The 15,248-nt window shown below is 42.6% G+C and overlaps 2 protein-coding genes across 6 annotated transcripts in view; one reads left to right on the plus strand and one right to left on the minus strand.

Annotated features, from left to right (window-relative positions):
- The window catches only part of LOC116841929 (probable RNA methyltransferase CG11342), a 34,905-nt gene extending 32,213 nt beyond the window's left edge, over positions 1-2,692 (minus strand). For all 3 annotated transcript variants that reach the window (XM_032810430.1, XM_032810429.1, XM_032810425.1), the window contains exons 1-2: positions 2,546-2,692; positions 1,455-1,538 (exon numbers count right to left, since the gene is read on the minus strand). The gene's annotated coding sequence lies outside the window, so the exon portion shown is untranslated. The remainder of the gene's footprint in view (positions 1-1,454; positions 1,539-2,545) is intronic.
- LOC116841927 (tribbles homolog 2) overlaps positions 1-15,248 on the plus strand; it is a 40,981-nt gene that overhangs the window by 5,448 nt on the left and 20,285 nt on the right. Inside the window, exons 1-2 of one of the 3 annotated variants that reach the window (XM_032810420.1) lie at positions 3,017-3,164; positions 14,328-15,110. In XM_032810420.1, coding sequence (XP_032666311.1) covers positions 14,805-15,110 — 306 coding nt within the window. In that variant the 5' untranslated portion in view covers positions 3,017-3,164; positions 14,328-14,804. Of the gene's footprint in view, positions 1-3,016; positions 3,165-4,148; positions 5,174-14,327; positions 15,111-15,248 lie in introns of those variants that run through there. The other 2 variants (XM_032810421.1, XM_032810422.1) reach the window with 2 other exon arrangements.

Genomic DNA, 15,248 nt, shown 5'->3' on the forward strand with positions numbered 1-15,248 from the left:
GCGAGAATGGGTGGACGAATGGATTGCTTCGAAACAAACATCGTTTTATCGAGATGGTATCGCCCAGTTGCCAGAAAGATGGCAAAAAGTTGTAGAAAGTGATGGAAAATACTTTCATTGAAATAATTTAAATAAATTTTTTACAATAAATGCTTTTTCTCAGTATTTTTTGGGCGGAAACTAAGTTAAGGTCCTAATATTTACACATCTAACAGGTATAATGTATTTACACATCAGAATTCTAAAGATAAATAAAAATATAAATAATTCAGAATTAAGTCTTAAAGAAGTCATACTTTAAATGACCCCAAGATTCATCTGTAGAGGACATCTTACTTCTGTTGAGGCCAGCATAGTGTTGTCGTTGGAGCATAATTTTTTTGCGGAACACAGAATTGAAATGGACATAACAAAAATTCGTACTCTTATTAATTTACATTTTACAACTCTACAAATTTTATATAATTTTTAATGCTTTTAATCAGAATCCTGCAACTCCTCAACGACTGTAGTAATATTATTTTACGCCAGTTACTGGTGGCATCGACATTATATAAAAATACTGATAACTCTTCGCAGCTTCACGTTAGAAAAAACTGAATAATCGAAGGTAGGAGATCCGTCACGGTCATACGTGGGTGATGTTACATGCCCTTATGCGCGCAATTGTTCAGCGCGTGCCACCCGCGCGCGACGAGGAACGTTAAGGTAGGTCAAGGGCGTGTTGCACCGAGTCGGTCGAGACTCTCTGAGGATCTCGCTTCTCGTCGAGAAGCGAACATTGCTAAACATGAATTTTGAAGGATATCAACTGAACGCCGCTGAGTCTGCGTAACTTCTCGAGATTTTCACTTTACGCGTGCAATAGTCAGTCTCCGGAGAGGTATTCAAAGTGAAACACCGCGTCATGGACGTCCCGCAGCTTGCTCGTTTTATGCAAATGATCACAAGTGAATGTAAACAATCGAAACTGGAATATGAAGATAATGTAGAGTTTAATGCTTCATGACGAAATCTTGGCGCAAATCCAATCGCAAGCGTGAGTCTTGAAATTCTCAATCGTGATTTCCGGACTGCTCGCGCTTTTTAGTCGCGGCTATATAAAGTAACATTTAATCCAATCGATCCCGTCGGATGCACTCATCAGCGTTAAACAGCGCTGCAGAGATCGTCACATACATACGAGAACGCCACGATTATTTCCGGGTCTACCTCAGGAAGCAAAATCGCACTCCCATGCTATCGATGTGCAAACGCTTCGACCTGTATAACACTTGATAAGCTTGATACGATATATGACCGCGTGTCGCTGTTCGAACAGTCCACGTATACATATCGACGCGGCAGTAGCGTCTTTTGTGTTTGAATGGCCCTGACCAACTTTTTATTCTTAAGTTTTCTTTTTTATGCAATTCGTCACGTTACATTTTCAGTAAAAGACGCAGGTATCTTACCTCGATGCTGACGCAATTATCGTTCTGTTGTCGTGAGTGCCTGTCTTCTAACTATCTCGAAATTAGTGGGCCACTTCGAACCGCCTGTAATCGTGCGCGTGTTTACATTAGCGATATACGTGCACCGGATAGCTGTTCTTTTTTTTAATATCATCCGCCCGATTATAAGGAATTTTAAAATCAATGCGATGCCGAGAAAAATACCGTTAACACCTAATCGCCACCAGTCACATACCAGAGTTACACAGAGTGACGCACTTATCTTTCACCAGAGACTACCCAAATAGCACAAACTGCTAAAAGATATCTTAAAGACGCTCAAAAAATATCCAAAAAGAATAAGAGCATCTTTTGGATGTCTTTAAGCCCTTGTCCACAACCTTGCTTTAAGACGTAAGCCGTAAGAGATTGATCAACTACAATCGATTATTCTTCTAAAAATCGACCATGGTTGGTCAATTTCTTACGGCTTACACCTTAAAGTAAGGTTGTGGACAAGGGCTAAGGCATCTTTTAGTAGATTGTGCTGTCTGGGTAGTATTACATATGTGACACATTATGTAAAGTGTGCAATTTGTCTACTCAATATATTCTGTGTGCGTAAATACAAACATACGCTATATTAAGATATTGAAAATATAAAATAAACTAAGTGACTTTTAATTTTCTATTTCAACACATCTCAAGCTGACGTAATCAACTCGACTGTCCCTAACACTATTGCGTCAACTGTATCTCAATTGGCTTTAAAACTTCGTCAATCTTTTCACAAGGCACTAAAAATCTAAGCATATACACAGAGAGAACGATTTATTGACTCAAATAAATTTGGAATAGTCCAAACGAATTATTTGATTGACACAACAAAAATATTTCTTTGGAACTAAGCTGCAAATAAATATTTTTGTTACTTCAAACAAAGTTTTGTCTGATCAATCGAAAAATTCGTTTGGACTATTCAACCAAATCGTTCTCTCTGTGTATTTACGGAATCTCAAAAAACGCATATATATATTTAACTTAGAGTAAATATATTCAAAAGCACATTCAATAGCACTTGCAGTGCAATATCGAGTGAGGTTAAATCATACCGGTACGAAGAAAGGGGTTCCCCAAAGCGCCTTGCCGTGACTGGATAACCGAGATCAGTCAAAAGTTTACGTCTGCGCCTTGCTGATGCGACGGTGGCGCCGCCACACGAGTATTGCGTCCGAAGTCTCGTTCACGTTCAATCGTTCAGCCTGTCGCAGTCGTCAGCTGCACAATGGAGCCGTTGGTTCGTACTCGTTTGTCCTGCTGCCGCCGTGGTTACTGAGCGGTGGGCCGGCCCAAAGGTTGGACCGTCCGTCGTGCGGATACCTCGAGTCTCCTCTTGCGTGCGCGCGCGCTCTCTCTCTCTCTCTCTCTCTTCGCCGTCCTCCTCTGGTTCGTCTACCCGAAGAGGCAAAGCTCTCGATCGAGTTACATCCGGTCGAAATCGAAGCAGCAGCAGCAGCAACAGTAACAACAACAACAACAACACGTCGCGTCGTGACTAAGTAGTGACGAGCGAACTGAGAAGAAGAAGAAGAAGCAAGACTCCCGAGGCCCGATCGCAGCCCTGCGACTCGACCCACCTCGATCGCGGTGCCGCCCGCGGACGTCCAATCGTCCACCACCTACCCACCGATTCAGGAACGCACGGCGATAACGACGAAGGATAACATGAAGGTAATTCATCGTCGACGTGCCGTGTCTTGTCGTGTCGTGTCGTGCCGTATGATGTCAGGATTAATCAACGACGCCGTGGAGTCGCGGTGGATTCGCCGTGGTTTCGCGAAAAACGCCCGAGAGCATGGATGGGCCGCGTAGCCAGTTGGGAAGTCCATCGGATTCATGGCCGAATTTCGTAGGAAACGCGTTATCGACCGCGCGACAGCACCGTTTCCGGCGCGGAAGCGATGCCGATAGCGCGGCAGCTCTTCGGAGCCTCGCCGAGTGCTTGTGTACGTCGTTTTCGTCCGTGTACACATTGCGCGACTTCAGTGCAAAGTGCAGTGATCATTATCGCGGCGTCGATACGTCCAAGTCGGTTGCGACAGCCTGATCGTGGTTTATTATTAAATTCCACGGACTCTCGTGACGACGATCACAAGAGCCCGCGCGATTTCGACGACTGCACCCCGATTGTCGCCTGTCGATAAGCGTAGTTTACGCCACATGTCGGCATATTGCATAGTCAAACGTGGATCGTTTTTGTGTGTGTACATGACAACGAGAGATTCGGTGTCACCTGATAAAAGAGTCGGCATTACCGTTGGCAAGAAAATGGACGGGAAGAGATGCTCGACGAAATTCATATCGCAAGTCAACGCTGCTTGACGTCAACTATGATGAAACTAGACTGCTCCATTATTCTAGCGTAGCTAGAAGGCTGAGTGGAAGGCCGAGGAATCGTCGATCGAAGTTGGCTCATTAGGGTGAACTGCACGATTATTGGCAACCACTTCGTCATTGGCACTTTAGAAATACTTGCCTTTTTCGCGATCAACAGCGTTTGTTCGCAGTTTTAGCCGTGATGATCTCTTCTGGAATCATACACCAAGAGAACTTACAGTAAAAATTATTATACTTTTGTAACCGAGGAATAGGAATGACATTTTCTTCACTATCCTTTCATTTCATATGAGCTACTTATATTTTAGGAACTAAAATGTGCTATTAAAATATTTGCTATGTTTCTAGCAAAATTTACTAAGTTCCATAGCAAGATAGACTTTACTGATAATCTGTTCCTAAAGACTATTAAAAACATAGTAAAATTGACGAGAATTTAGAAGAAAAAAACTACAATGTCTTCTCCGTGTAGGGATGGTTGTACAACCGTTGAGTAAAAATTATTTATGACTGATGTACACGTTTAGATCTGCTAATCATATCTACCTCCAGAAGGTTGATCGCGCAACTGTTGTGTTCACTGAACGCAGCACAACCACAAAGTGTGGGCGAGAAACCTTGTAGTGTTGTACGAAAGACCCGGTTTTTCTAGAGTGCCAATGACTGAGGGGGATGCCAATGATTGTGTGTGGTTGCCCAATGCCGATCTGCACACGCAGCGTCCAGTGATGAATTGATCGCCATGTTGCACAGCGGGCAAAAAGGCTCACTTTTTGGATAAAAATCTACTGACAGCGCAATTCTTAACCGATTTCAAATTTTCTTTTTTTAATTGCTCGTAATGAAATCCTCTATAACGTGGAGCTGCACATTTTTTAAAAAAAGTTTGAATTCAAAATGGCAGATAAAAAATGATTGTCGAAAGTACTGAAATGATATCGAATGTGATATCTTACCTACAATATTGAATATATTTACTCTAAGTTAAATATATATATATGCATTTTTGAGACTGTAAATATGAATATAGCAATTAAAAAATTGTAAACTCAAAATGACATTTAACATAGAAGTAAAAAATATTGAAACTATACAATATTCAATATTCAATAGATTTATAGAATAGTTAGCTCCGGGATGTCGATCGTTAATAGACGCGTGTGTCAAGCGCGACAGAGCCGACGACGATGTCGAGAGCGCGCAGCGTCATGGCCTCTTTCGTGCCTCTTTCGTAATGATTCCGCGGATCTGGATCGTAATCCTTTCCTGATAAAGCCCGTCGGAGGTAACGAAGGTCATCGGTGAAGCGTCCACGAGTCTCGCGGATTGTTGCAACGGTCTTGGTGAGCGATATACTCTTAGAACCTCATTCTGCATTCTCTTTGACAGATAAATTTCTCTAAAAGATTTACTAAAAGCCTGTCAGAAGGTTTATAGGCCGCACTCTTCTCAACAAAAGAGAGTTCAGAATAAGGGCCTTAGTTGCAAAACAGTTTGGATACAATGAAGTTGGGAGCTTAGCAAACTGCCAAAGTTGAGAGCCATTGCCGCGTACAACAGGCTCATATATAAATAATAATATAAATAATAATATAAATAATAATTAATAATATAATTACTACATAAGCCCGTCGGTAATGACTACCAATTTTGGCAGTTTGGTGGAATTCATCTAGATGTCTAAACCGTTTTGCAACCGGTTGTACGGTCGCTTGAAATTCTTTTCCGGATCTCTTTGCGTTATCAAAATGTTTCGAAAACATCCCAGGGAATTCTCAAGTAAAAGAGGATGTTACACAATAAGAAAGCGTATTCAGTAAATTTAAGGACAACATTATTTATAATGATTGTATGCTATAAACCTAGTTAAAATCATAAGAAACTTATATGCAAAAACTGACGTTGAATGATATTGTGGTTACTGAAAACATAGAAGACAACCGATGCAACATCGGTGAAACGTATATTCTCTCCGTAGTGCCAACCTTCGGCAGCAGTCGGGAGTAAAAACTGAAAAAACCTAGCTGAAATCATGAGAAACTTATATGCAAAAGCTGACGTTGAATGATATTGTGGTTACTGAGAACATAGGAGGCAACCGATGCAACATCGGTGAAACTTTCGGCTGGCAGCAGTCGGGAGTAATAGTCTGGATTGATTTAATAATGATACGAGCAGTCGGAGAATCGTTAGTTGGTTAATCGTAAGGAAAGATGTTTCATTGATCACTTCAGCTATAACTTTCAACAATCACTGTATATTGGGATTACTTGTTCGAGTTGCTTAAGAGGGATATGTGATAGTTTGATTGTGAATATTTCTCTCAAACAATGGCATATTTCGTTAAAACTTTTATTTTCGCGTGCACTCGTTTATTAGAAAACGAGAAGAACACATGTTTGATAAAAATTGAAAATGTTACTTTTTTCTTTTTCGGCCTATTAGTATCGGTTTGTACTGTGCAGCGTGACCTCCGCGAGTTTACACCCGACGCCGCGGGCGCACCAAAATAATCTTATTGTAGGTGCTCGACAATGGGGAATGCGGTCTGCCGTGAGCGTTAAAGCTCTGAGAACAGGTAGAAAAACGTAAGCAGTGAGACTTTAGCGGTAAGCAAATTGACGAATCATGGCTGATGATTCTTCTTACGATCCAAGAATAATCGATTGGGGTTAGACAATTTCCTTGTTGCTTAAGTTTTACTGTTTGCGTTTCTCTGTGTGCCATCTGCTTTCACTAAAAAGGAAATAGTCTTTCGATCAATAGCGGAAATTATTTAGATGCGAAAAATTAGCTAAGAGGGATAAAAGTGACTAAACACTGCAATATGGCATATCCATCCAGTTCAAGGCCAGTCACACTTATAAAAATTGATATTGCGATGTGATATGACGGAGAATACTAGCAACGAGAGACAAACGAATGCGTAATCCTGACACTAATCTAAATTTACTTGCAAACATGGCTGGAATGTCGCTGCTGTAAATTCTACGTACGCAGACAATTTTGTAGCGGAAACATAAGAAACAGCAATGAATTTTAACTGTGACATTTATAGAATTCTATCTGGATAAGCAACATATTTTTTGAGTAATTACTCTCCCTTATCTCTTCGGCACCGGAAATAGAGCTCGCGCGTCGAAATTGCGTCCGGTTTCGTAAGGTGACTCGATATCACAAGCTGCCACATAACGATAAGGGTTGCTCGTCGCGCAGCGTTCTCGGTTTCGCTTGGTTTCGCTTTGTAATTGAAACGGACATTTTTTATATGAGAGACTAACAGAGAGAGAGAGAGAGAGAGAGAGAGAGAGAGAGAGAGAGAGAGAGAGAGAGAGAGAGAAGTGTGGAGCATAGAGCACACGTGCGAGAGAAACGGAGGACGAATGAGAGGGAGGGAGAAAGAGCAATACGGTATTAGGCAATTTATTTCGTGAGTTTGCGTCACATTTGTTGCGCGCTATTAATGCAAACGGGCGGCCGCAATATCGCGGCACGCGCGCGCGACACCACGCGGTGGAACTCCGCCATTTTGACCTTACCGAAGGATATCTGGTATCTGTGCGACAGTCGACGGCGCGTGTATGCATCCGGGGGTATATCGCGTGTGTGTTTCGACACACACGGCGATGACGACGACGACGACGACGACGACGACGACGACGGACAGACGGTAACAGCGACGGCGGCAGCGGCGAACGCAACACTTTACTAATTCCGAGCTCACGATTTCGTCAGATACGCGTTTCATTGAGGGAACGCGCGGGACGCGAGGTGGGGAGGAGACCTCGACAATGCTCCGGGTTCGAGCGCACCTGCCGGCTACGTTGCCGACCACCGACTTGACTCTGCTGCTGCCGTGTCGCCGCTCCACGAGTCCCGGTTCTCTCGTGACGATTCGTTCGGCAAAAACTCGTTTCTCGTCGTGGAAACGTGCGGCAGTTTAACGTCTCTTCTGGCATCGATCGATTTGGTGAGAAAAGAAATGCGCCGGGAAACATTTTGATACGGTATAATTTTCATGTGATGAAAGAAGCAACGGGTGCATTGCGCCCCGTTTTATGCGCAAAACTCGTTTGTCGACGTTCGTCGTGGGTTTTGTTCCTTTTCTTTCCCTTTTTAGACGCGATGAATTTGAAAGTTCTTTAACGCACGTTGAGAATTACGTCATCCCGTCGTGTGTATCGCCGCCACCAGGATCCGTGATTTTCCACACTCTGTATGCACTTCGTGAGCGCGAGAACGTTAAGACTGCGTTACCTCAGACGACATAAAGTTCAAAGCACACAAGGCACGTGTAAACAAAGATGATCGATTAAATTGCAAATAACTTAAACTATTTCGAGAGAGCATGGATTTCATCAGACTCATAAAGAGATCGCTCTTTGGTTCAGTCATAGAACGAAGATGAAATAGTGTTACTTACGTACAATATGTCGTTGACATAAGGATTGCGACACTTTTTCTGGCCACAAGTTTATACAATACAATGATATTTATACTTCTATTAGTAAATTATTTTCGTACACCTCGTATTAAAAATTCGCACTAGCTGCCTTACGTAATCGCGTCTGACGATAAGTCGCCCTTGCCCCTACCTTTTATACTCAATCCGTAATGAGCAAATTATTTATTTTTATAACTCTATTTGGGATAACATTTTGCAAAAGAAAAACCCGTCTCAGAATTCCTCCAAGATTATGACATTTTAAGAACAAAAGATTGTTTTGAATCAACCTGTATATCCATCTCAACTTTGTCTTAAATTGACACTTATTACTTAGATAATTAAATAAATGTATAGAGATGTAATTCTGTTTGACAAATAGTGAGTTTATGAATGGCCCGCTTGATGCGCCACTGAAAATACGACATAACCTCAAATTTGCATGTTCATAAACTTATAAGAAAAAGTGTTGCAACATTTGTGCAAACAATTGTACGTAATAGATGCCGTTGCGGATGATAATTTGCAATATCCTTTACCTATTTCTCTGCTGCTTTTTTCTGACATCAGCAAGCAGGACACGCGATTATCAGTTTCGTTTCGTTTTTCCTCCGAATATCCGCGATAGCCGAATTTAACCGAAAATCGTCGTTGTCAGGTCGCGGTTGCGGAATATCGTCGTCGTTGGGTTATCACGAAATATCTGGCAGGCGCCTTTTAATCGACACCTCGACGGGCCTGTTCACCTGCCGATACGGCGCTGACCTCTCGTGCATCGAGACATCCGCGTGATCGCAGATAGAACCGTCGCTTTCCACCTTGGGAAAGCTCCGCGGTGATAGAGGTTAGTCGTGGCCATTCGATCATTTCGAAGCAAGTCGACCTCTATGTCTCGCGAGGAAGAGGGAGACAAGCAGGCGGGGAGAGAGGGAGGAGGGCGCAAAAGATCGCATTGCACAGCCCTGATCTTTGGAGCTCCGAGGCACGGTTGCGTTGGTGTTGTCGAGTTTTGCGCAAGTGCGTAGATATCGCAATGACGAACGGAGCCGCGAGTATCACCGGTCGGCATCTGCTGCGCGAATGGCGTGTGATTCTCGAACGATGCGATACGAAAGCAATTTGTGGATGAGTCGAATGGTACTTCGATTATCGAAGGGAGATTATACGCGATATCAACCCGACTGATGAAGTTGCGGCCGTACTGCTGCGAAAGCTAAAACCGTGCACACTAAGAAAAATTACTAATGTCACTAAAATTATAATTATTTTCGACGTCATCTGCTTAAACTTATTATTATTATCTTCTTGCATTCTTGCGTATTCAAGCACTAAATTTGTTCCAAATTAGATTCATCTGCATTGAATTCGGAATAACTGAATTCTGAATTATAGCTTCTTTGAAGCTATGGGAGAAATTAAAGACGTTCCGAATTAGATTCATGTACTATTTCGAAACAAAACCTCTTTTTACCTTGCAAAACTGATCAATAGAAAATTTGAATTTATACGTAACAAGCATGAAATTAAACGAAGAGCCTTAAATCCACAAGATTTAGGAAGCTGTTGAGTAAATATTGTACACAAAGCTACTCTGATCACATTTAGGATCATGCTCAAAAAATAAAATCACTCAATTTTAAAAGGACACTTTAGACAATAATCTTATTAATGAAAGAAATTCAGAGACAACTGTACATGCATCACATCAGCCATACATTCTTGAGATCAAGAGACTATCCTGATATTGTTCATAATACGTTGCAGATATAAGATAGATAATATACTTAAAATCTATGATAAAGGTCGCGTCTATTCCATAACAAAGAAATAAATAAAAGTAGTTTAAAGTAAGATTAAGTCAACATAGAACAAAGTCAAAGAAAAGTCCACGGAAGCGGGTATACATTCTGGATCATTTACAACTATTTTTAAGAAGTAAATGAAATTTACGTTAACATTTCAGAAAACTATAATAAATTATATTTGAGAGAGAGACAGATACTTGCTGTGGAGCCGCGTCTCGAACAAAATTATGAATCTCGTGCAAAGACAAGATTGGATATTCGCGTAGATTTACGCTTCCTGCCTCTTGATACTTTATCGAGCGAGCATCGATCGACTCCTCGTTGCGCACGCCCAAGGTCGACCGTGGTGTTTCGTCACCGGCAATTTAATCGGCAAAATGCCTGTCTTCGAATTCGACCTCGTCGCTCGCTATCGTCGAGGCGTTAATTATCATCGCCAGCTCGCCGTTCCTTCTGTTCTTCGACATGTGCGACCCTTTGAGAAAAAGTGTGTCCTCTCCTACCTACTATAATAAGAACAACGATCGTAACTATCCCAATCTAGTTTTTCTGTTATTCTCTTAAATGATCCTTAATGCTGTTATTGCGATTTAATTTCTCGATTGCAATTATTTCGAATGACGAGAAAGAGGTGGCGCCTTTCGCAAACATTTCTTATCAAACCTGAATCGTGGCATGCAAGACAATTATTTATCTCGGTACGCATCGCAAAGACGGAGGTTTCTCGTTTCTGACGCAATTCGTCCGATTACGGCGGGATCGGGGACGGTAAATTCATCATGGCGCATGATCGGATTCGGTGCGTCGCGGAATCGGAGGAAAACGTCGCGCGCGCTTCCCCGCGGCGACACAAGAAACATATGAAAACGAACGCACGCCGGTTGTACGCTTCGAGGAGCTTCCTCAAGGACGACCACGTGATATTTGCATATCTTGAATCGGTAATGAACGATTATGCGAATGAGAATGTATGGCGCGCGCGCCGATCGCGGGTCAACAACGTCGCGTCCGTGAAAACGCCGTGTTTGACATTTAGGGATACTACTTTTGCTCGATTCGCGATAGGATTTTGTTTCCTCTTATCTTTTCTCATCTGTTATTTCTGCGGTACAAAACCAAATAGAACCCGCTGTTTCTCTCGCATGAAGTCGCAGGCCCGAGTCGCGTTTATTTTTATTGACTTTTGTAGCGCATAAATCGACGACACCTGGCAGAACGAGGAAAGAACATCTCACTCGCGCGCTTGCCTGCACAGGAAACCCACCGTTCGCGTTTTTTTACCGCGAGACGGCGACACAGCGCCGGCACTTTTGCGCACGAGCGCAGGCGATTGATAGCGTGAACGTTGAAAAGTTGAATGAACGCACCCGTATGTCTCCTGTATGCGTATGTAGGTTGTTCACTTGCACAGCTCTATTTATAAGTTCATTTCGATTTTCTCCCCTCCCCCCTTTCTCTCTCTCTCTCTCTCTCTCTCGTCAGTGCGCTCATACCATCACTTCCCGTGTACCAACAACCGTGGATTTTGTTGATGAGTCGAGGGTGCGCACTGTTTTGTAAACAGTATGGATCAACGGCATGTCATCGACATTTATCGGGGGTGGCGGGGCATAAGGAAAGGAAAGCGACGGACAGGGGGGTGATTGGGGGGACGGGAGTCGAGCGTTTACGATAAAATTACACGCGTGAGTCATTGCGCGAGCGAATCGCCGACGTTGCTACTATTTCAGGCGATCTCGAATATTATTCGCATTATTGTGGCGGTGGTGGCGCCGCTGTGAATATTTTCCTTTCGCGAACAATTTCATCTAACGCGTCACTCGCACAAAGGTTCTCTCCGTGCGCGCGCGCGATCATTCATAAAACCGTCACGTAATTTTCTTCGTCGATGAGATTACCTTCTTCTCCGGTCGTCAGTGCCGTCTCCTCAGACATCCGCGCGAAGCCGTGCAAACCGCGATCGATGCTTGCGCCACGTTGCTTTGCAACTTCCAACATGCAAACTTCTCAAGATTTTCCCAAATGCAGCGTAGGTTCTAATTAGGATGCTCAAAATTGCCCCCAAATTGGTTATCCCGCTACACAACACTAATTGGGAATCTCACTTCAAGTCGAATTCGATGCCGCGGCCCGAACCAATACATTATAAAACTGAATTGATATTACTGATATTATGCCTTTTGATTAATTTATATATTGTACAGTAAATTGTTTCATCATATATTTCTATCAGAGATTTCAATATAAAATAACTATCATGAACGTATTTGGAAAACTGTTTTCCCTGTTAGAGAATTGCGTGTTTAAAATTATTATTATACTTCTAATTAGGACTCATAATTATTTAGGGGAGTCGGATTAGATCTCAGTTAGATCCCAAGAAATTTTGTGTGCGGCTTGGATGTTCTAGGATTATTTGTCGTGAGCTTTCGTCATGGACGGTCCTGATTTTTCTCTTCCAGTTGTCCGATCGCGCGACGGAGTCTTTTACTCGTGTCATACGGAGTGTGCCTCCGTATTCTAGCCGACGTTACGTCCACCGGTTTTCCTGCGCAATTTCCGCAAAATTTGCATCACTTCGCTTTACATTTATTATGAGAATATCCGACGCGACGCACAAATGCGACACGCCTTTATCTTGTTTTCTGCAACAGTGCAACAGTGGGAATCTAAGTATGCAAGAGGGAGAAAGAGAAAAGGAAAAAAAGACATGGACGTATACATAAGATCGCCGGTAGAATAAATTACGATAAACAGACGATTGCTAATTAACGCAACGCAAACGACCGGAAATTGACTCAGGGCGGCTTGAAACCTGCCATCGTCACTGTCCCCAAGCGATATCCCTGACCTTACGATGTCCCCTTCTCGTCTGTTGAAATTGCGCACGAGGCGGGAGTGTCGAAACGCCGTCTTTTGAAATTGTCCGTGAATCATATTATGGACTTTGCGAACGGAACTATCGTCGCCGGGTCGCGCTCGGGCGTGTATGTAACACGTGGGCGTAATTGTGGTGTAAGAGTGCGCCATGCCTCTTCTGTTATTTTGGCCAGGGCCACCTGCGCGGATTACCACGAAGGAATATCAAATATTTCTTCTCCTTATCCCGTGGCGACACAGGTTGCGACGTTTTCACGCGATTAGGCTGAACATTCTAGAAAACTTGCAACTACAATTAAGATAGAGGGAAATTATAATCTTCAGTACACTGTGAAGGAGAAGTATGTTATTGTAATCATACAAGGTTCAATGATATATCGATAAAAGAGAGTTTAGATTAAGGTTATTGATATAAACTTTCTTTTATCGATAAAAGCGCCACTAAATGTGACTTATAAGGTATCCGATTGGTTTATAAGCACATTTAGAAACTCTTTTATCGATGAAAGAAAGTTGAGAATAAGAATCATAAAGAAATTATAGTGAAAACCAATTTTGTAATAAGTGTTAAGGATAATAATTTCTTATATGCATACTGCTGATGCTACTTTTCTTTGCTAGAATAACAAGAGAATATAAATAGCGCCAAAATTTTAACGGGACGAATTTAACAAGACTCTAATGATGTACAATTAATAATAAAGGAAAATGAATATTTAAACAAGGCCAGTAAGAATCGAATACTAATGTTAGAGCGAGTTTAAACCAAATTATCTTCCTTATATAAGCATAATAAGAAACAGAAACTTTATGAACTTGAATTGTATTTAATGAGGTGATTGACACATTGACTGAACGGGTTTTGTATTTTCTTTTGATATCTCGGCTGGATTATTCTGATGGACATGTTTTTGCGCTCATTTACGGGTTTTTAATTGCTTGTGTTTACTTACTTCAGTTATTTAACTATTACTGAAAAGATGACCTAAAATAGAGTCTGAAACATCTAATTCTATATCTGTTTGTCATATATTTGTACAAGGAATCAGAAGATAAATTTGTTTAAACTCGCTTTAACGTCAGCGCTTGACACTTGCTTGACTTCTTTACATGTTTTTCCTTTATTATCAATTTTATCGAGATTAATCATTTTTTCCTCTCAGTCTGTAGCGAAATAATTTTCTACAGTTTATATATGCGTAAGGTATTTTTCTTCTGAGACGAGACACGATAACACGCGCGCCTTACCGTATTTCCGTCCGTGACGTTACCGAAATTATCGAGTACGGCCGCATGATTAGGGGCGTTGCTTCACAACTTCGAAATGTGGCCGCGAAATATCACCTGTTCCATTCGTTCGTGTTACAGGATTAGCTCTCGAGAACGACTGACTGATTGGTTACCCACGAAGATCTCTCTCCGTCCAAGGACCCGTCGCAGCCGACACTGCGAAGAAACGACACTGCGCGGGCCCGAAAGCACAAGTGATATTTCTAACTATAGTTAACACGTAGAGCTTAGAGGAGCCAAACCGTCGTGTGAAACCGTCTCGTACCTTATGTATATACGTATATACACAAACACACATATACCATCCGATGTCGGTACTCAATCTGATATCCAGTGCTAAGTACAAGTGACGCAAAGTGTGTTCAACGTGAAATCATACTGCGAATCCACGCGAAGCACAAAGGGACACCAAAGGGGGACCGTCGGTAGCGAGGCTGTGCGAGTATATATATATATATATATACACACACACATATATATATATATACCGGGTGTACCGTGTGCGCACGCGATACTCGTGTAACACTTCGGTGTGCGGAGACACGACGGCGCAACATGAGAGTGGCCAGGCAGCATCCATTGCATCTGCAAGTTCCGCGCGCCAACAATGGCAAATTTTTGGTCAGCCCTAACAGCAACAGTCAGGACGTTCATCAGCAACAGCAGCAGTCGCAACAGCCGGCCAGCGATGAGGCCAGCGCGGTGTCGACGGTGGTCTTTCCGAGTTGCGAACCAGTGCCCCACGACCTTCACGGTGGACCGACTGTGCTAGGAGATCGATTCCTGCTTCTTGGTCCGGCTGAGGGTAGCGCGCTTTATCGTTGCCTGGACGTGCAGAGCGATCAGCAACTTGTCGCCAAGGTCAGTACTGAGTTCTTGTGCGAACTGTCAATTTTTAGCAACTAGCAAGCGGATAATCCATACTTAATGCACGATAACTATATATATATATATGTGTGTGTGTGTGTGTGTGTGTGTGTGTGTGTGTGTGTGTGTGTG

This window comes from Odontomachus brunneus, unplaced genomic scaffold (assembly GCF_010583005.1).
Source record: "Odontomachus brunneus isolate Ranch 3 - 2012 unplaced genomic scaffold, Obru_v1 Obru_scaffold_019, whole genome shotgun sequence".
Taxonomy (NCBI): Eukaryota; Metazoa; Arthropoda; class Insecta; order Hymenoptera; family Formicidae; genus Odontomachus; species Odontomachus brunneus.